General features: G+C 40.2%; 1 protein-coding gene across 6 annotated transcripts in view; it reads left to right on the top strand.

Annotated features, from left to right (window-relative positions):
* LOC100759473 (neuronal PAS domain-containing protein 3) overlaps positions 1–22,135 on the top strand; it is a 794,410-nt gene that overhangs the window by 106,661 nt on the left and 665,614 nt on the right. For 4 of the 6 annotated variants that reach the window (XM_035445686.1, XM_035445685.1, XM_035445684.1 and 1 more), the window contains exon 2: positions 954–1,043. The exons of the other annotated variants lie outside the window; for them this stretch is intronic. In XM_035445686.1, the coding sequence (XP_035301577.1) occupies positions 954–1,043 (90 nt within the window). The remainder of the gene's footprint in view (positions 1–953; positions 1,044–22,135) is intronic. 6 annotated transcript variants of the gene reach the window in all.

Here is a 22,135-nt window from a genome sequence, read left to right as displayed (position 1 = left end):
GTGTGTGTGTGTGTGTGTGTGTGTGTGTGTGTGTGTGTGTGGTGTGTTATGTTCTTGGAGATTAGATATTCTGTTACTTTCTGTTAGAGTTATTAGAGCAAACTGCTTGGTACTCTTACTGATATTTTGTATTGATTAAATTCCATGACTTCCCACTAAAATAAAATAAGATAGGTTTCTTATGTACTTTTCTCCCTGAATGAAGAGATTTTCAATAGAAGGAAATGGTCAGAAAATGCCTTTCAGCATTTTTATGTCTGTATAACGCAGGGAGTCTCCAATGAATTTATATGCTTAAGTGATACAAAGAAAAACTGTGTAAGCCTCCCACCCCCCTGCCTTAACTGCCAAGAAGCCTGGAGCTGCTGTAATCAGCTCATCTCAGGTGCCTGTTAAAGTCTAACCCTCACTCCCGATGGCCTTGCTTGTGTTTTCATCCCTAATTGGGTTCAGTTCTGTAAGCTGTATTACATCTCTTTAGAAGCCAGTAGTGTACAAACGCCATATAAATTGAATAAAGTGGAAAAACATATTAACCAAACTATGGTTTTATAGCTAATTTACAGTTGCCTCCTCTCGTAATGCATGATTGGATTAATGACAATCCTGTAACGAAAACACTAATGACATTTTTTTTTTAACATTTCCTTTAGAATATAATCATGGGGACTGTAGGGTGAGTTTAGCTTTAGACCTATGTCCTGCTTTTCTTCTACTTTTATGACTCTGAGATTAAAAGTGTTCCAGCGAAGGACTGGAATACTTGCTTTTCTCGGGCTGCAGCTCTCTGAAGTGAGAGTTCATATGCTACAGTATATGTGCACATTACAGTTGTGAGTAGAGCCCAAGGGTAAAGAGCAAAATGGTTCCATTTCAGCACACTTGTTATCCTGCATTCCGCCTGACTGTAGAGAATCTCTAGTCATGTCTATCTGTTTTTGATGCCTCTACAGAATAACTGCGCAGCATCCTCTGCCCAACCAATCAGAATGTAGGAAAATCTACAGATATGACGGAATCTACTGTGAATCTACCTACCAGAAGTATGTTGAAATCTTTGTGAGTCTGCCTTCTGGCTCGTGCATCAGTGCTTGTGGTTGCCAGCTATTCAGATAATATATTTGTGTTGAAACCTTATTTTTACTGAATTGATTTGGCGGGGGTGGGGGGAAGTCAAATCAAACAGAACAAAATGAAAACAAAAAATGTACCTCTGAAATCAAGAGGGGCAAAAAGAAAAAGAAAAAGAAAAAAAAAAAGTCTATTATTTTGAAATTGTGGTCTAAAAGGTTATTTTTTTAAAGTAGTTGTATTAAAGCTCTTAGCTAAGCCTTTTTATATTGCAATAAACAAGTACTTATGTGCAAGAAAATCTCGGCAAAATACATGGCACAGGTGCTACGCATCTTAGGGATTTGAAAGGTGTGTTATGTATAAATTAGCTGTCACTTTTTTTCAATCCTGTAATGGAATGATGAGTTGTAATTTGCATAATCCTTTAAGAAGTCAAATTATACTGTCATGTAGCAGACTTAACATGCTAGCTAAGATTTCAGAGCTTTGCAGCTAATTACTATGTACCTTGCAGGACAGTTAAATTGAAGTTGAGTCCTCTGTCTTTGCTGCCTTTTGCTCTGTCCATTACTTAACAGCATCCATACTTTGGGCGATGAGGTATTGTCGCTATTGCTGAAGTCAACATGATGCTCTGGGGAGGGAGTGGCGTTTTACTACATCAGAGTTTGATTTCAGTGGCTCTTGCTAAGAAGGAAGTTGGGTTTTGCTTCCCCCCCTCACAAAAAGGGTCCAGTTGGAGTCTCCTGAAAAAGAATAAAAATATATGCTTTTCAAAAACAATTATGGAATATTGGCTGAAGAGAGATTAACATCAAATTTCCCTGTAGAAAATGTAGTGTTAATATGATTGCTTAGAAGGCATTAGCCCTGATATGCTTTGCAAATACATGGTGGTGTGATTTTGTCTTTGTACTTTTTTGGAGTAGAATGTCATTTTTGGAAAGAATAAAGTCGGCTCCCTAAAAATTCTTTCTGAGTATGAGCTGGTGATTCTGCTCTCACCCAGCCATCTACCTGACAGCAGAGCATCTTCTTTCGCAGTGTCCATTTTTAAGACAATCAGGAAATCCTGGTGGCTGGGAAGGCCTGGAACTGACAAGGAATGGGTCCTAGAAGAAGCCCACACTGTCCCCTGCCTTTGTAGCTTTGGACAGTGTTTGATAATGATTGCATTGATGCATATTTACCACGGTTCATCTCTGGCTTTATTTATTGAGTGATGGCCTGTTCTTTTTGTCACCTGAATTGGTATAACCACAATGAAATATTATTTCAAATATTATTTGAGTCATTTTTTGTGGTTCCTGGTGTCTAGGTTTTTGTAATTTGTTGGTTATGTGTAGTTTTCTTATGGTGTGTGGATACTTTGAAGAAGCCTTTTGTTGTATAGGAAGCCGTCCTTCAAGGACATACTAAAGCAGCAATTGATTGTTGACCCTTCAAATAATGGCTACCAGCAGTCAGCTATTGTTCATTTGTAATTAAGCCAGCCTCACTTGTCTGAAATTACCATCTGCTTAAAGGCCTAGGCTGGTCAGTTAGCAGGAGCATCATGGACCACGAGTGATTTAGTTTATCGTAAGGCCTCTCCTTAACTATAGGAATCATCTCAGGGGATTTTGTTGTTGTTGTTATTGTTGTTGTTGTTGTTTTAAGAGTCAGTGTTATTTGCAGTCTAGGTCGACGCAGTAGGCAGCACAGCTGTGACGGCTGGGGATAGTCACTTGGGGGATATTCATAACAAGGAAATATTGGCAAATAAATGATGAAGAAGGGGAGGAAATCCCCATGATGTTCAACTGGAGCTCTGTCACTGAGATGATTAATGGGGGGGTGGGTGTTAGTGAGGATGCTTAACTGCATTGTCTGGTGACTGTAGTGTACATTCCACAGCACCTGTAGAGACCCTGCAGCATGGAAGCGTTCTGATGGGGAAAGGGACCGGATTCAGATCTTATTTTCCGGAGTGTTTACCTCACCTCGTTAGCATCCCTGGCTCTTAGGAAGCTGGCTTCAATGTATGTTACAGAGAATACATCTATTCGATCTATTTACTAATAGTATTTACATAGTTCTGCTCTTCAGATTTTTGTAGGAACCATGGCATCTGTCAGTGCAGTTAGGGAAGGTTACCAGGAATAGGGAAATAGTGATCACTCAGCTCTGTTTCCTAGGAAAACAAGGACACAAAGCCTTGATGAGCAATGAGCTAAATTTCCTTAGTGGTGAGCAAAGACACGCTTTTAAAGAGTCCATTGTCAGCTCTGGTGAAGGAGTAGCTGTCTTGCATGACTGTCTAGCTTTCGGTGTCAAGTGTTAACCATCCTGCTTTGATGGCATGAATTATCCACTTATTTCAAGGCATCATTTAGCAACTGTAGTTCTTGGATATCTGGGAAAATTCCTTTGCTTCCTTGAATCTTCATAATCACTGCTAGGCATAGTAACAGCTCAGGCAAAGGACCTATGATCCTGTCTTCAGTGAGCTTGTTGTCTGTGCTGCTGAAATGGTTTTATTGAACTCTGGGTCACAACCCAAATTGGGTTATGGGTCTAATTTAGTGCTAAGGTGAGAGAGAACAGAATATTTTCATGTCTTGTAAGTTAGCAAGTGTTTATTTGTTAAGGCTTCTGTGTTGTTCTGTCCCCTGTGTGTGTTGAGTCAATTGCACATGTATATGCTGAGTGGGTCCCAAGGGAAAATACTTTTCCTATTGCATTTCACATCCCCAAAAGAACAAGAAATACTGTTACACAGGACTGGGTAGATAAATGTAAACAGAATGCATGGGCCTGTATCATTATACATCCAGGGTACAGTAGATTGGAAAGGCCTCAGGCAGGAAGAGGCTGCCCCATCTGTCTGTCACATTCAAGGGTGTGCAGCAACCAATCTGATGGGTCCACATGCATCCACCTCTTCCCATGTGCTGGATGACCTGATAATAGACAGGTGGAATTAGGAAAGTATTTGCACCACTCAAACTGGAAAATGTTCCAGGGCTTTCCCAGCATGCTATTACTCAGAACCATTCCAGTGCTAGACCATTTCAATAATATTAAAATATTAAGCAAATATAGACATAAAGCCAGTGCTTAACTGCTTTTATAATTCTATTTGTTATTGAAATTGCTATTTTTAGCTGCTTTAATGGGTTACAACAATATAACTTAATTTTAGCTAACTCATTTGTGAATTACTGGATTTGATTGAGATGTGTCAGTGTTCTTTCAAAATTAAGATAATTAGTGGTTTTTTACATTTTTAAAATGTAAAAGTAAAAGCAATATAGAAAATCAGAAAACGGAAAATAACAGTTTATTTATTTATCTGGGCAGAGTTGGGAGAGAAATAACATGATGAAATCTATTGTACAGATTTTTATTAAACAGTCAATAAATTCAAAAAATTTAAAGTAAAGTAAAATAAAAACTGAAAAAGAAATATAAAAATTTATATTATGTTAAGTTTGTGTATTTATTTCATGTGTTGGGGAAGCATGCCAAAGCATATTTGTGAAAGTCAGAGGATGAGACTTTATGGCAGCTGTATCTCATTTTCTATCATGTGAGTCTCAAGGGTTAAATTCAGGTCATCAGGCATGGTGGCAAGTGCCTCCATCTGATGAGCCATCTCACAGGTTTAATTTTAAATGAGAGCAGGTAAAATATTTGACTTATGAAGCAATCATTCACAGGAGATGGCATTATAGTAAAAGCCTATAGACATCAAGATAATTTGAGCCAGGCATGGCTGTACACACTTGCACTCCCATCACTAGGGAAACAAAGGCAGGAAGATCATGCATTGCAGGCTAGCTTGAGCTATACAGCTTGACCGTGTTACAGAAAATGGAAGGGAGGGGGTGAGGAGACCGTTCAGTCAGTAATGTATCTGCTACTCACACATGAGAGCCTAACCAGCACCCGTATAAAGAGCAGGGTGTCCTGTGATGGCTTGTGTGTAACCTCATGCCCAGGTAGGACGAGGTGAAGACAGATGGATCCCTGCAACTCACTGGCTGGTCTGTCTAGCCAACCAATGATCTCTAGGTCAAGGAGGAAACCATGTCTTCAAAAACAAGGGGGAGAGCAATAGAAGAAAATACGAGATGTCAACCTCTGGCCTCCATTTGAGTATGCACATTTGTGCTTGTGCACTCTCATGTACACACACACACACACACACACACACACACACACACACACACACACACGTGTACCCACATATACTACACATATATAGATAGACACTCAAAGTGTGTGTGTGTGTGTGTGTGTGTGTGTGTGTGTGTGTGTGTATGTGTGTGTATGTGTGTGTGTGTAGGGGTGGTTCAATGGCAGATTGATTACCTAGCATGTGCAAACCCCTGGCCTGATCTCCAGCACTGAAAAAAAGAAGTAGTTGTGAAAGTAGATTAACTAAGTTGGAATGAGTCCTATGAGCTCCAGAGGTTAAGTTGTCATTCACCTTAGAGATGGGTCCTGTGGTTGAGGGATTTGCTATAAAGTAGGATGTCAAGTAGATTGTGATCATGAAAAGTCATCTCCCAGCACTTAGAAAAGCCTGAGTCTGAAGGGACTGCCATCCATCCCCAACATGGCCTGCAAGCATGCAGTGCATTTCAGCAGGCACTATTAAACGAAAAGGTCCCATTCAGGAGACCTTGGCTGAGAAGTGAGTAACCCTGATTGAGAATGTGTTTGCTTTTGCCTTAAACTTAGGCTGCCTAGAGCAAAAGGATTATTGACAGAGTGGAATGTCTGTTTTTTAACTTTCTACTCTGTCCCAAACCCCTCTCCCTCTTTTATGTAGTTCATTCCACTTGTCTACCTGCTTAAAGCTTCAAAAGATGGTCTTCTCCAGGATGAGTGACTCTCTGCACTCTGCACTGCAGACCCAGTGTTAACTGTAATATGCCCATCCTCAGAACTCCGCATTAAAAACAACTACATTTAGCTGGGCATTGGTGGAACATGCCTTTAATCCCAGCACTTGGGAGGCAGAGGCCAGTGGATCTCTGTGAGGTCCAGGCCAGCCTGGTCTACAAAGTTACACAGAGAAACACTGTCTCAAAAAATCCACCTCTGAAAAAAAACTACATTTTATCTATTTAGTGTGTGTGTTGGGAGAGGGGTGCATGTGCCATGATGCACTTGGGGAGGTCAGAGAACAATTCTCCCCTCTTACCATGCAGTTCTCCCAGAATCCAACTCAGGTCTCCAGGCTTGGTTGATAAATTCCTTTATTGGCCAAGTAGTCTACCCAGGACTCTGTATTTCACAATGAACAAATCTAAAGGAGTGAATTTTTCTTCTCCAAAATAGCAAATCTAGAATGTGGGTGTTCTAACCAATATAGTCTTATGCCTGGTCTGGACCTAGAAGTATTGTGTCTGGAAATGGGGAGAAATTGACAGGGTCCATGAAGAGAAGAAAAGACCCACAGTGTTATGGCTGTGTTGTGCTTGGGTGCTAATCACTGGGTGCCAGCCCAGGGTAGAAGTACAAAGTGTATGTGCCTCATGGGGCAGCTGCTGGGGGGACTTGGTCACTTGTGCTGAAGGGGTGGCAAACTCTTTGGCTTGATTGATTGAATGCTAGTGTATGATCTTTCCCCTTACATTAGAATAACATATGCCAGTTGTGTTTGAAGCAGAACATAACAAAGATTCAAAAGGAGTTAGGAACAGAGAATGAACTTTGCTCAGAGCCCCCACATTAGACACTGACCTTGGTAGCAAGAGTGCTTCAAGGCTCTCAGCTTGGGAAGAGGTGCCTGTGGTGGTTTGGGTTGAAAGGCGGGCACTCCAGGTGTAGCACATTACAAATTTCACAGAACGGGTAAGAGAGCAGAGGAAGGGTAGAAGTAGATGAGGCTGGTCAAGAAGAGAGAGCACAGGCAGCAGGCTGAAAGACAGCCAGTCACCTGTGGGACCTGGAGGAGTGCAGGGGCAGAAGTGTGGCGCAGCGTGGGAAATTACACATGAGGTAGACCGGAAGGAGGCAGAAGAGGGGTTCCCAGCTTCATCTCCTTTGGGCTGTGAGGCTCGCTAGCATGCGTTGGAAGGAAGATGGTGAGATTGTGCTGCCATTGGTTCCAAGTGGTTTTGACTTGCAAACATCATGGAGAATTCTCCCAGTATGAAATCAGTCCAGAACCTCTCCCGAACCAACAGCTTCTCCTGCTTTAGGAGTCCCAGGCATACCTTTCTGTCTGGACCACTTACAACACAAGGCATTTGAAAACCAGAGAATAAAAATTGAAGGTGCATCAGTATGTTTTAGAATGAAGGAATAGTAATTGCCTTCACTGGACTGTATATTTTCATCACAAGAGAGCTAATTACTTACATTTAAAAAAAAATAATTCATTAGGGACACACCTGCAGGATGTGGAACCCTACCAACTTGAGAACAAAAGTAGAGATCATAGCATGAAGCGAGGACTGGGGTAGAGTGAGCCTCTTATAAACCCTGTTCAAAGTCATCAGTTTCACATACAAGCAACTATACCAGTATGCCTGCATTCAGACTTTAATAATAACTGGGAATTTGTAGTCACGTGTCAACTATGGCTGCGTTCTCTATGATGGCAGCCTTTTCTGTGTCATAGGCACATCTTTTAGTGACTCCCTGGACTTAATTCACGTATCAGAGTGAAGAGAGTTATGTTCATTCCATGATAAGGAGCAAGTCATTGTGTGATCACAAATACTCATGGCAGCATTTAGTCATTACTGCAGGTGGCTGAAATGGATCTGACTTGATTCTGGTCCCACAATCATCTAGTGAATGTTTCTTTTTTCCCTGTATTTTTCTTTGCTCTTGGAATAGTTTGCTATAAATAGAGATGCAATGTATTTTAGTCGTGCAGCAGGTAAGAGAAGAAATGCCGTCACTGTATTTGTATTGGTAATACCCAAAGATAGCAACGGCTAGCAAGCTGGAGTTTGCCCTTGTTGTATTTAGTAGCATTGTATTTATCTGCATGTCCTCTCTGTAGGCATTTACTTGAGTTTGTTGGTATGTTTTTATGCATGGATCCACAGATGGGTTAGCTGGGAAGTTTCTGCAGCCAAGTTTGCAGGGGAAGCTAGAGGTTATGCAGTGAACTTCTACATGGAAACTGTCTTCGGCAGAGATTTCCTTTCTGCTTTTTCTGGTGTAGCTTCTGTCTACGTTTTGGACTTTTATCACTTGTTTTGTTTTGTTTTGTTTTTGAGGGGGAACTTTAAATTCGTCTTGCAAGAGCCAGAGATAAACTGATTAGTGAGATTTGCAGCAGCAAAACAATGTCTTTCTTTACCAGCTCAATATTATTTTTATCTAGATAGTACAGTATTGAAATATGGAAATCCTGCAAGGAAGAGGCTGAGCATGATACTCAGAAGGGTGTGGCAGGTTATAGGAACACCCATCTTTTTAAGATGCAGATAGATACGCACATGCAGAGGAGCAGCTGTTGAATTAGTAGACAGGTTTGGGCTCCTGAATGAACCCGTCTCTCACCTGCCAGCTCTGCATCACTAGTGTCTAGCTAACTGAAAATGAGAATTCTGCATGTTGTGCCCTGAGATGTCTACCTCTAGTTCACAAAGCAATGAGAGGACTGGGTGCTGATGACTTCGGCTCAGACCATCAAGTGAAGAAGGTTGCTTTGATGGTTTTCCCATGGGCAAATCTGAGATCTCTGTGAGGTGCATGGCATGGAGAATTCTTTGGGTGTTTGAGGGTTATGACACCAAATGAAACCTCTCTGCAACATTATAAGAACTAATTTTTCAGCTCCCTTCCTCAGCACAGTTGCACAAGTTCCCGAGGTCTCAGTCCTTTGGCTTGCCCGCACATGTTGCCATGAAGAGAGGCCGGCTTCTCTAGCCAGCAATTGTCACTGCTTTACTTGGCCATTTCCACTGATGTAACCTCTCATCACAGCATCACTCCTCTGGAGATTGCCTGTCACGGATGCTTCTGGTGAATCACAGCCCAATGCCTCCCTTCCTTGAAACTGGAATGCACACAAACAACCTTTTTTGATGATTCCTCTCTTTACTTCCTCTCTCAGCTCCATTAAGAGAACAATTTTAAGGGCAGAATTGAGTTAGCATGGCTCCATGGGGCACAATGCTTCCTGTCATGTGTGTGTTGGGGACATTTGGATGTCCTGGTGGAGAAAGCATTTAGAACAGTAACAGGCTGTTTGCTCTGGAGAAACAGCATGCTCTCCTAGGGACTTCCTGATGGTTAATATGGGAGACAGCTGCAGCAGCTCAGAGTTTCATCCCCTGAAGAAACTTCCAGGTATCTCCATGGTAGTTTTCAGTGGTAGTTCCCCTGCAGTTTTGCAAGGGGAGTGTTGGAGTGGCATCACTGATGATGAGTGGACAGGTGTTCTTGAACTCTTGGAAAATTCAGTTAGTAAATTCATCAGCAGTCACACAGAGAAAGGTGGGGGGAGGGAGGGAGAGAGAGAGAGACTTGTTGCTCCTTTTCCTTTAATTCTACTTGTCTGGAGCTAGTAACAATTTATTAGAGGTTGGAAGGAATGAAGAATTCTGATCTTTTAAAATGTGCCATGTCACTTGTGAAAAGCCTTGGGAAAGTGGACTAGAAAATTAAAATTATGGTCAGCAGGTTTTTAAATAATAGTTGAGTCTGGTTCACTTGCACCAAGAACATTTTGATTTGGGTCTGTTCAGGAGAGTTCTGTAGAACATAGACACATGCTTGATCCATGTAGCCCTCAGAGGGTCAAATACATGTATGAATAGAGTCCAAAGATAAAACTAGAGTCTGGCAAGAGGCAGCTAAAACTCTGGGACCTGTCTACCTATGTGAACTCACATAGCTTCTGGACCTAGAGAGGGGTGACTCTGGCTGAGTTCATTTCATCTGAAGGCAGCACTCACTGAGGCTGTATCTGTTTACTGAGGCCACGGTGATCCTTCTGGAGGTGACAGGAATGTTAACTCTGAGCAGTCAAGTGGCGTGATGATTTCACCACCTTTGTGCCTGTGTTGGCTGGTTTTCCATATGGGCAATAGACTGATAGACAAGGGTGATGGGGGAGGACCCAAGAATGATGCAAACTGAGCATTCCATGGTCTCCCAGCATTTCTGAATTGATCCCCTTGTGCAACTTAAGAATAGGCAACATTCTGATTTGCACTTGCGGGACATGAAAGCTCAAAGAAGTCTATTTGCTAGTTCACACAGCTAATGAGGTGCAACCTGATTAATTCATATATACAATCACAGAGAGAGAGAGGGGAGAGGGAATGGAGAGGAAGAGAGGGGGGATGAATGGAAGAAAAGAGAGAAGAATGAGAATCTCTTCTGCTACCTTTCACCTTGGCCCTTGGAGCAGGATGATGCTTAACTTCAGACATCATTCTCTATTCAAGGCTGGTCTATTGAAAACTATCTGCAAAAGATACAACCCTAAGAAACATTAGGATGTCCTAAACAGAGGAGGAGCTATGTCCTGTTGAATGTGAGTCATTTAAAGAACATGTGGCCAGTGTCCTTTGTGTGTGAAGCTATACACACATGCCTAAGAACTACAGTTCTGCCGATGTGCAACACCTATGAGGCCTTCCATTGCAGCCAGTACACATAGATCCATGGGTCCTACCACTGCAGTGAGTACACGTAGGTACATGGGTACCGGATTTTTAGCGGCCTCTTGCCAGACTCTAGTTTTATCATTGGACTCTGTATTCCTACATGCATTGTACTTTAACTCGGCCTCCTCAGGTAAGAGCCAATAAGTTTGTAAACACATCCATGGACATGCTTAATGAACCCTCAAATTATCATGGTGAACTATGTGTCGAATCTGTTTTGCATAAAATAAAACAAACTCTGGTGCCATAGCTATGGCATGACAAGCCTGTTGTGTGTCGTCATTGAGGAGCTGGTGTACAATGGGTAAATGAAAAAGGGACCAGTGATAGCCAGGACATGGGAAGCTAGTAGGACTCAGAAGGCCTAGCAATTTACTCCAGCCTAGCTGCTAGCTGAAGATATGTCTCAGAGGACAAAGATGAGGACAGGGGACCTGATGGAGGCTCCAGTTATAGCTTCAGTGGTCACACTCCAAGTATAGTAGAACTGATGGGAAGAAGTTGGTTGTGTGTGTGTGTGTGTGTGTGTGTGTGTGTGTGTGTGTGTGTGTATGTGTGTGTGGTGTTTTTTTTTTTTTTTTTTTTTGAGATAAAATCTTACTATACAGCCTCGGCTGGGCTGGCCTGAAACTGACTGTTTCTTTCTTTCTTTTTTATTTTTATTTATTTTTTTTCTTTGTCTTTTGAGACAGGGTTTCACTATGCAGACTTGACTGGCCTACAACTTATGTTCAAGGTTAGCTTTGAACTCAGAATCTGCCTGCCTCTCCCTCCTAAGAAGGATTAAAGGAGTGTGAAATGTGTCTGGGAAAGATATTTTGAAAACAGAGTTGATTTTCTGGTAGATGAGATGAAGAAGAATGGAGGAAGAGTTAAGTCAAAATTAAATTCAAGTTTATCCCAGTATTTATTCTTTTACATTCATGCAGCATTCAATCATATATATGCAAATTTATTCTTCCAGAAGCTCACAAAGTTAGAGATGAGGTGTAGCACAACTTTGAAGAGTTGGGTGTTAATAGGGTGTATATGAGTAACATGGTTAAAGCATTCAGTCACCCCTGACTCTTTGAAAGTCCCCTTGGGAGGGCCTTGTTTCTCTGTGGGACTGAATGCATTTGGGGTACCACAGTGTGTAGGAGAGTGTCCAGGTTCTGTTGAGGGATTGGCATAGCATGCCCTAGTTTTATTCCATATTTTCTGATCAATCTTAAACACGTTACACACCTTATCATTTTATCTGTTTTCTTGTAGTCTTCTAGGGCTTACCATTGGATCTCATGAACTACTAAAGACAAATTTATTAGAATAGTAACGGGCACAAACTAGGTATGCAAGAACTGCTTTCCATTCCTAAGTAGGTACTCAGGAAAAAATTAGTTGAAAGATACGTTTACATTTGGAATGACTTCCCACACATACCTCTTAGCCATCCATATTCTAAACCCATTGAGATGCAGAGACAATGTGTGAGGAGGCTCCTGCAGTAAACCCTGCTCTCTTGTCCGTAGTAGAAAAATAACAGATTGCATTGTGATCAATCTTGCTACCTACCTCCTTTTGCTGATGGCAGTGGAGGCTGGTCAGTTGTATTTCTGACTGCATTTGATTGACAGACTGGAAAGAGCATTTAAATATCTAATACATAAAAATATTAGTGTTTTCTTATTTTTAGTTTAAAATGTTGAATGTGTATTAAAATGAGAAAAATAATTTTCAGGTGAGATATGACTTTCCTAGTACATAAAAGCAATGAGATCACATCAGAGAGGGAATAATATTTTTTTGCCCAAACACAGGAAATTACTATTTTCCCTTCCATGTTTATACTTTGATACCTAATATCTTCCTTCTTCTTGTTCTTTTTTTCCTTTTATTTGAACATGGTTGTTGTTGCTTTTATCCCTATTATCATCAGCAACTTATTTGGCTCCCAATCTAGGAAGACCCATGCATTCCTGCTCTGGAACTTGGGCAGGCTCTTAGCATCAGAGGGCTTTGAAGAGCAGTGAATTCTGCTTTCCTTGTGCCTGGCACTTGAGGGAGGCTCTCAAATTCTGTCTGAGTTCAGTATTCCTGGACCCATTTCATACATCCTACATGACTGTGCATGCAGGCAGTGGCTGTCAGTGAGTATCAGTCAAATATAGCACAAGGATCCTGATGGATTAACTCTGTAGATATTTATTTGAAAGTAGTGTGAAGTCTGAATAACTCCATCACTCATGGACATAGTAAGTGGTGTGAAGGTCAGATTATCAGGCTGAGTTGGAAAGTTGGGGTTATATATATTTTTTCTAATATTCAGGGTTGCATGTGGTGTTTGACTAGTTACAGCAGCAGGCCAGGGGGGAAAACTGAGGCTTGTTGGCTTTTTGTTTGTTTGTTTGTTTTTAGCATAGCATGAAGGCAACATATTTAGTGGGAAAACACTACCAAAAATGATCAAAATGTACTTGGTGGTATGTAGATATAAATATATTAAAGCAGATTTGTGATAAAATTGTGAAGTCTGTAAACGTGTGGATGCGATCTTTTTACCCATATTCAAATATCTTTCTCTAATATATAATATAGTTATGGCATCAGAGAGTAAACTTTTGGTTTTAGTGAGTGTTTGAAATAAGTAATTTCAGCCTCTCTATCTTTTCCTAGCTTTCTTCTCTGCTACCTATTGGTACAACTTACCCATGTGACACATATACCCAGAAAAGTGGCCCACTGGCCAGGCAGTGGTGGTGCATGCCTTTAATTCCAGCACGTGAGAGGCAGAGGCAGGTAGATCTCTGAGTTCTAGACCAGCCTTGTCTACAAGAGCTAGTTCCAGGACAGCCTACAAAGCCACAAAGAAACCCTGTCTCAAAAAACCAAAAAAAAAAATAAATAAATAAATAAAAAGAAAGAAAAAAGAAAAAAAGAGTGTCCCTTAGTTGACTTGCTGTCAAGTGATTCTGACCCAACTGTTGAACCACATGATAAATTAATGGTTTACTGTCATTAGGAACAATATTATCATCATCACTAGTAATCAATATTTTGAGTATCCATATGTTGAAAAGAAAGCATTTCCAGACCTACACTTATATGGTCATAAAGCAAAGAGAGGAACTATGAGCATGTTGATTAGATCTAGTCACTAGTCCAAAAGACTATTCTAAGATATTTTCATAAGCTAGGCCTTTCAGAATAAAATTTTTAGTTGTGACTTTAAATTATGATGAGCTATACAAACAGTCAGAAAATCAACTGTAACAATTAAGATAAAACAACCAACAGTGGAAATCCACCTCTTTTATACATTTTCAGATTATGGATAAGGGTAGGGATTTTATGACTCTTTCAATATATAATTGTAGTGACTTTTAGTTTATTTAACTAGGTGGATAAATCCCAATGTTGTTGTTTAGCAGATATAAACCATAAAGGTATAAAATCTCTTTATAGTCTGTTGAATGATGTCTTAACTTCATGTGTGATTTAAATGTTAGACTTATATAACTTAGTCAAAGTATTTATAAATTTAAAATTATTTCATTATAAAAAATACTTGAATAAAACCAAAATTACAAAGTAGTTATACTGACTGGGGTTGTAAATTCCTGTTTCTATCAAATGTCTGAGGTCTGTGTTCTGTTTTGGAACTTTAAAATGCTTCAGTTTTGCTTTTAATGAGCAGTACCAAACGTTAATATTTTTCAGTTATGACGTTCTGGAGTAGTTAGTTGGAAAACCACTACCTCTTTATCTCAATACAAACTACAAAACACAGTGTTCAAAGTCACTCTATAAAGCTCAGCCCGAAGTTCACTCACAGAGGGGTTTCCTAGCATGTGTGAATCCCTAGGTTCAGCCCCCAGTAATGGACAGAATAAATATGGAAATTATTGTATTCTATTTCAAAATCTAGGTAAAACCTAAATTGTGAACATTAAAACATGTTAACTGCCAAAGATGAAATTCTCCTTGCATTGCAAATACCCCAATGGCCTCTGTTGCCCAGGGAACCATGCTCTGCTATAGTGTTGTACTCATTTTCTTTCTACGGGGGATGCAGGATTCAATTTGGATTAAGTTCCAAGTGAACATGGATTTATGCTGGGTAGAAGAATCCTAACCTTGAATAGTATTTTACCACACTGCAAAACATGAGTACCATTTGTCACAAATCTGTGTTTGGTGATGAGCTAGCAGAGGATGTTGTGGGTCAGGATGGATTTGCAGGTGTGCAAAGGTATGGCCTGGTAGGTAGCAGACACCTTGTGCTTTCAGTTCTCTAGACAGTATATGTAATGAACTCATTTTCTTGTCTCTCTGTTGGACAAGCACTTCACCATCAATTTTCTTCTGTATAGACTTATTTGTGATTTGTATTTTAATTATTGTAGAAGTTATGAATTAAAATTTAAATCTCTCCAATTTCTACAATTTAAACAAAACACAAAATAGCTCTTATATTGTAACAGGAAAAAAAGAGTTAGGTAAGAATTAAATGATGGTGGCGCCATTACTGGTTTTCAACATCTCATTTTCATCACTGAACTGTATAGTAGTGCTTTTTGGGGGGTAAAATGGGGTTGATTTGTAGCTGTTTTGTTGTCTCTCTTCAGACATGATTATTCATTTGTGAAGAAAATACTTACCTCTTGGGAGGCTGTAGGTAGCTCAGGTTTCAATCTGCAAGACAACTGGGGAAAATGACACTTAATAGTTATTAATCAGTGATTATTTAGTGAATACCTATTGAACACTAGGTATTACTCTAGGTTCTCAGTGTTTGGTGAGGAATAGGGTACCTGGATTTCTATAGCATGGGGATGATACAGAATATGTGGACACCTAATGGTCTGAAAAAGTAACATAATTGGGACAGAGGGGTGACAAATGGTTTTAAGACAAAACAGGATATGGGGAGTATCTTAAGAGTGACCTAATTCTCACAATTTTCTACATGTCTAGAAAGACAAATCTGTCATTGTGGGGAAATTAGGAAGTATTTTTAAAGAAGGTAAGGCTTGAAGCTGACCTTGAAGGATGGGAATGAATGAGTTATGTTTGTGTGTGACAAGTGGAGGCTGGAAAAGACAGCTTCTATTCACGGTTGACTATGAAGCAAGGTTGATGCAACCTTGATGAACAAGTAAGGAATTTGGACTTAGCCTTTTGTAGGGCACATGAGCCAGTCAAAGATGGTGCTGAGGGGAAGTAAGATGGGTGAGTCCTGAGAAGTTTACAAAAAAAAAAAAAAAGATGATTGGTTGCCTAGATCAAACCAGATGAGGTCACTGCATGAACAGCTTATATTCACTAGATAAAGCATAGGGCACCTAGGAGAGTGATAGGCTGACCTTTAAAACCACTGGCTGGCTGTCCCTACCCCCCTGTAGTTTTTGGCTTAATAGATGCTTGCTATGGGAGTTCCTGCTTGACTAGACTCCCTGCTGTGTCTGATTATCTCCAGGATCCTGGGAGGCTGGGGACTTAGCCTTCCTTGGACCCAGCTCAGCCTTCTGTGTTTGGGCTAAGACCCTGCAGTCTTGGGATGCATTTTCAGTATACCAACATGATGGTCTCAAAGAAAAATGGAATATGTGGGCTATTCTAGTTTCTGTGTTTGCAATGTGTAAGGAGGGCAGCTGAAAGGCCAGATGATAATTGTGAAGCTAGGTGACTGTATCAAATTTCTGTCTACAAGGATGGGCTAAGTCAATACTTACTGATGGGCTTCTGTGTGAACACAGGGTTGGGTAGAGGGATCATTGCATATCATGAAAATGATTGGCAAACTGGAGACCTTGCAAACTACTCTTCTAGGCCCTGTGTGGTGGCTGTATTAAACAGGTTGATAACCTCTTCAGCAGGATTCATTCAGGAAACAAATCTTAAATGTATTGATAGAGCATCAGAAATAACTCAGGGGACATTGTTGGGCAGCTTAAATGGTTCTACAGATGGATTAATCATTGTAAGACATGATAAACATGAAATTTTTGTTACACGTAAGAAACAGATACACATTAACGTAATAGGAAAGGTGGAAGGTAGTGATTATCAAATGGATGACCTTCAGTTCATCTTTGAGATAAGTTGCTTCCTGTGCAGGAAAAAACTGTTTTTCAATGTTTTCTGAGTATGAAAACTCTATAATCAGGGCTTGGTAATGGTGGAATGAACATGTGCAGTTAGAATGCGTTACTTGAGAAGCAGCACATTGCAGAGTGTATATCATAAAATGCTTTTATAATGGTGTTTATGAGCTCTAGGATTCATTCTCCTTATCTCATTTCTTCCATCTAGGTGAAGGAAACAAATCTCACTTTAATCATTTCCTTAGAACTTGTAATTAAAATATTGTATCTTATTTTCTTCTTCAAAATATAAGCCCCACTTGAGAGGCATTCCATTACATAGGAAGCTGGTTTTATTTTTTACACCATGAGTACTTTGATTATTGGGGCACTGGGAATAACCCATTTTTTTTTTTGTAGGAATTGTGGCAAAAGTATGCTATGGTTGTGTAACTGAGGCTCATATTTATTATATTTACTGTTCTAGTTCTTAAAACTTATCTAGACTATGGGGATCTTTATGGTGTTCTACATTTTTAGTCAAAGAACACAAGTGTGCACATCCTGAAGGAATCACTCTATTATAAGCAGATTTAGTATCTTAGCTCGTGCCATTTCAAAACATGTCCATTCCTTTAGTGGTTGACATTTAAGTTTCCCATTTCATATCTATTACTATAAAGTTCCCTTTGAGTTTTGTTTCTAAGGAGTGTCCCCACATGCCTTCCTCATCTGGAGTCTTAGCTCATAAAACCGATGCCCTAAATTGTTATTAATGCCCAGTCCTCCTACATGGCTTGCCGTGATGTCTGTGATCACCTGGCAGCCAACATCTCGACAAAGGAACACATTTGGTAGCCGCTTTTTTAATTGATAAAAATACTTAGAAAATGGCATCAATTTTACTAAATGTCAGGCAGCTTTGCTGGTGAAAGGGTGGGGGTGTTTATTTAGACATTAATTTAACTAGTGATGTTAGTTAAAGGAGGTGGTGGTATATGAATGCTACAGTTAACTCAAGAATTTAGTAAGTCTTTAACAAACTATTTTCAAGTCCAAAGACATATATTTTTCATAGTTTAAGAAGCTCTGGCAGCCGGGCGTTGGTGGTGCACACCTTTAAGCCCAGCACTAGTGAGGCAGAAGCAGGTGGATCTCTGTGAGTTAGAAACCAGCCTGGTCTACAAGAGCTAGTTCCAGGACAGCCTCCAAAGCCACAGAGAAACCCTGTCTCGAAAAACCAAAAAGAAAAAAAAGAAGTTCTGGCATTAGAAGTCCTGGATACATTGGTATTTTATTAATTGTTTCAGTTAGAGACGGAATTGAATTAAAGATTTTTTTTTTAGTTTTAAAATTATTCTATTAAAAAGGGGTTCTGTGATTACTTATTTCTGTGACAGTCCCTGTCAAACTTTAACATATTTGACCAATGAAAGTATCACACAGTTTGTAAATAACACATATTTTATAATCATTACCTGAAATGAAACACCAGGAAGGAAGCAGCTCTAAATCCCTTATAGCTTATATTTCCATTACTGTTTCCAATCATAAAACAAAACAAAACAAAGCAAACAACAACAAGAAAGCCAAAACAAAACAGAAAACCAAGGTATGGTTATTTTTTTGTGATGGGACAATTTCTAATGCTCAGAAGTTAATAAGAGCTAAGGCTTAAACCTCAAGGGGGAAAGGTTCAGGAGACTTGGGAAGCTGGGAGGCTAGTGTGAGAGACTGTGCTGGGAACAAAGGATTGTATCTTCCCATAGGTGCCAATCCCATCTACAGGGGCCAAGGCAACCTACGAGTTGATAGATGGAGATTGGAATTATTTACCAGGTTATTTCATGGTGTTTATTAACAATTGTTACCTTTGTAAATTGATTCTACATAATCCTTACAGAGCACTGCCTCTCCTTTCTGGAACACATATAGATAATGTGGTTTTCCTATGATGGTTTTCCTGCCACTGAAAACCCCATTTTGTTGTAGCTTAGCGGAGGAGCAGGAAGAGTATATTAGCATAGACTCTGGGCCATTTGCGTTCCCATAGGGTACTGAGTGTAGCTGATATGACATGACTTGCTTTCAACAGTTGTTTTAACAAGATATCCTTCATATACAATATGCTAAGCTGAAAGGCATAACTGAGTAATGCCAGAAAGAAACACTGTTGGCAAAATTCTTGACTTTCATCTTTATCTGATTAATCCAAAGCAATGTGTTACTTACAAGAATGCATTTTCAACTGAATATATATGATATAATATTCTTTTAAATATCTGTAACTCACAGGAGCTATTTTTTTGGAGTGGATTTTTAATTTTTAATTCTGCAAAGGTTTTATGAAAAATATCCAGGATTTTAGGTGGCTAGTATAAGGAGTCAGCATAATATATATTCATGCAATAATCATTTCAAGTACCTACTAGGTGTGAGACACTGTTAGGCATGAGGAATATGGCAGTGGATCAGACATGTAAAGGTCTGTTTATGTTACTGTGAGGTTCAATCAAGATGCCCCTGGACCAGTGATAGAAATGCACCGGGGTCGGAAGTGCAATGAGTGGCCAGAAAGTCCTGCCTGCCAGCATGGCAGAGAGCAAAGATAAAATGCTTGAGTGTGCTCTGTGGGTTAGTGGGTAGACTGTGTGAAGTCAGCAGGCCCTCGGCACTAGCAGCCTCTGTGTCATCAGTGTCATTGTATCCATCGATGCCCTTCCTCTTCTGGATTCATGTTTTCTTTGTAATGTACAGTTCATTTTTTATTGTTCCACATTGTTTTAAAACTTTGGGTGTGTGTGTGTGGAAATATATTCTGAACTCACTGGATAAAAAGTGATATGAATTATTTAGAAGAAAACATAAAAATCAAGTTTCCATAAATATTCCAAATTGCACCTTAACGAGAAACCGTGTTTTGTAAATGTTTAAGAGTGTAAAAGAAAGCCTTTTTACTCTAAAAATGGTATCCTTACTAATTTACTAATTAACACTTCTCCTCTGCTTAGCACTTTCCAGGGCCCGATTTAATCACAGTTTCTAGCACCGTGAAGAGTGTTTTAAAGGGAACCAAGGCTGCTTTGCTGAAACATATCAGTAACATTTTTCTGCCCCTTTTGGCTTCAGTTTGTGTGAAATAGATAATCTGTTTTCACTGCCAGAGTCTTCATTGAAATTACTTGTAGTTCTCTGTCCTTGTGGCTGGAACTCTGGGTGTTCAGGGGTGTGTCAGCTGTACCCTGTTTCAGTCTCTAGGATGGAAAAATTAATACTTATTTAATAATATGCAAGTAGTCTTGACTTTGAGCCTAGAAATAAAATGGAAGAAGCCCTTATTCTCCCATTCATTCCAAACTTGGAAGGTCCTGGTTTTGAGCTGGCTTCTACATTTCTCTTGGAAAGGTACCTATACTGTAACTTAGCATCATTTGGTAATAAGAGTACCAGTGCCCTAACTAACCAACTACTACGTGGAACTTACATTTCCCTTAATAGTAGAAAGTAGATATAGCTTAGGAAGTGACAGAATGGTGGCTGGAGAGATGGCTCAGTTGTCAAGAGCACTGACTGATCTTCCAGAGTGTCTGGGTTTGATTCCGGCACCCACATAGCAACTCACAACTATAATTCCAGTTCTAGGGGCCTGACAACCATGACATAGAACTTAGAGCAATAGTTCTATCTTAATATTACTTTTACAAGAATGAAGCAAGACACCACCCAGCATATGAGATGGCTGAGAAATTACCAGCAGATAGGGGACAAATGTCACAGTGAATGTTCTCACAGAGGACAGATGGGGGCAGAGGAAGATGGGATCAGAAGAAGCTGAAGAAAGTGAGTTTTGAGTTCACTCAGAAACTTTGGCGCTTTTGCCAAATGTTCAAGATGAGAAAGCCACATGAGATGAGCAAAAAGCTTGAGGCAAAACTGGGCATCTCTTGATTACCCTCTAATGTGAGCTGCTAATCCCTAGGCAAGGGGATTACAAGTAGGGAGCCCAGCAAAAAGCTGTTCAACTGCTGTTTGACTGAGGATCAAAGCCAGGAACTTGAGCATGCTGGGAATGCGCTCCTGCTACAGAGCTACAACCCAGGGGCCAGCTGCAGTCCAGCTCTTGCTTCTCTTTCTTCTTTATTTTGGTTCCTGCTTAACAAGAGAATGTTCTCTTCCTCCTCACCTGTTTGCCCTGTCCCAGTACTACTCTCCCAGACAATTCTCGTAGGCTATCAATAAGTGCCATTTGGAAAATGAATTAGTTCCCAGTGATCTTCTTTACCAATAATGTGCATTGCTAATGAGCTGGGGTGCACTGTGAACATAGAAGGGAATTGTGCCATGAACATGTCCCCATTCTACCTGTTGGATAAACTCAGATCTTAAAGCATTGACACCAAGGGGATCGAGGTCCTTGAAGACATCGTGCTCTCCTTTCAGAACTCGTAAATACAGTCACAAAGTGGTTGGTAAGGGCATGAGAGTTGAACCATCTACCCAGTTTAGGAGAGGAAAAGAGGCCAGCTTTCCCCAGATTATTCTGGAGAACATTTCTCATATGTGAGGCTGCCTGCTGCAAACAGGGACCGCTGCTCCAGCCCCGTGGTTTGTTTGCTGCTTTGCATTGCTGTTGCTGCCTTCCATCCCCATGGAAGTGCTTTTGGCTTCTGTAGGAGGTTGGTTTGTCTAGGTAGACACTGCCCTCTTTCCTAAGTAACAAAGAACCAACATTAGACTCTTCTGGGCTCACATCTGCATACTGAAGGTTCAGATGCTATGGTTGAAATTATTTTTAACTCTTTTGTGTCCAAGATTTTAACTGGACCAAAGATTACTACTGTCCAGGGTTAGTGACCTAATAGATCCACTTTCCTCTCCTCATTTACCAGGACATTCAGTACTTGCTGTCTAGTCTCATAAGGGGAACCACTTCTTTACAGTTCTGGGTGTGCACGAATCAATTTGTATTGAACCACTTTGTGTCAGTCCTCAGGGCACACTTGTGTATTTTGGGTTATTTTGGTGTGAGCAAAATGGAATACTCTGGAGGGCAAACTAACGTTGTTACCATAGACTGATTTATAGGACTTTTTCCTGGACAACTGAACTTGCAATGATTTCTCTTTAAAGATTTATTAAAAGATCAATTGTCCCCAGTGATTGGTCATGCCAGTGAGAAATAAGCACTGTTAAAGCATCCATGAAAAGGAGAATTGTGTTATCAACACAGTTGGCATTCGGTGACTAGTGTTGCCCGATTTCCCCAATGAGAACTGAGACAGGAGCTAATCGAAAAGTTGAAAATGGATTCTCATTTGTGTTCCTTAACTAATGACATTTATGAGAGTATTTTGATCTGTTTGC

The sequence above is a fragment of the Cricetulus griseus genome, chromosome 5 (genome assembly GCF_003668045.3).
Source record: "Cricetulus griseus strain 17A/GY chromosome 5, alternate assembly CriGri-PICRH-1.0, whole genome shotgun sequence".
NCBI lineage: Eukaryota > Metazoa > Chordata > Mammalia > Rodentia > Cricetidae > Cricetulus > Cricetulus griseus.
The sequence above is the reverse complement of the archived record's forward strand: the minus strand, read 5'-3'. Positions and strand labels throughout refer to the sequence as shown.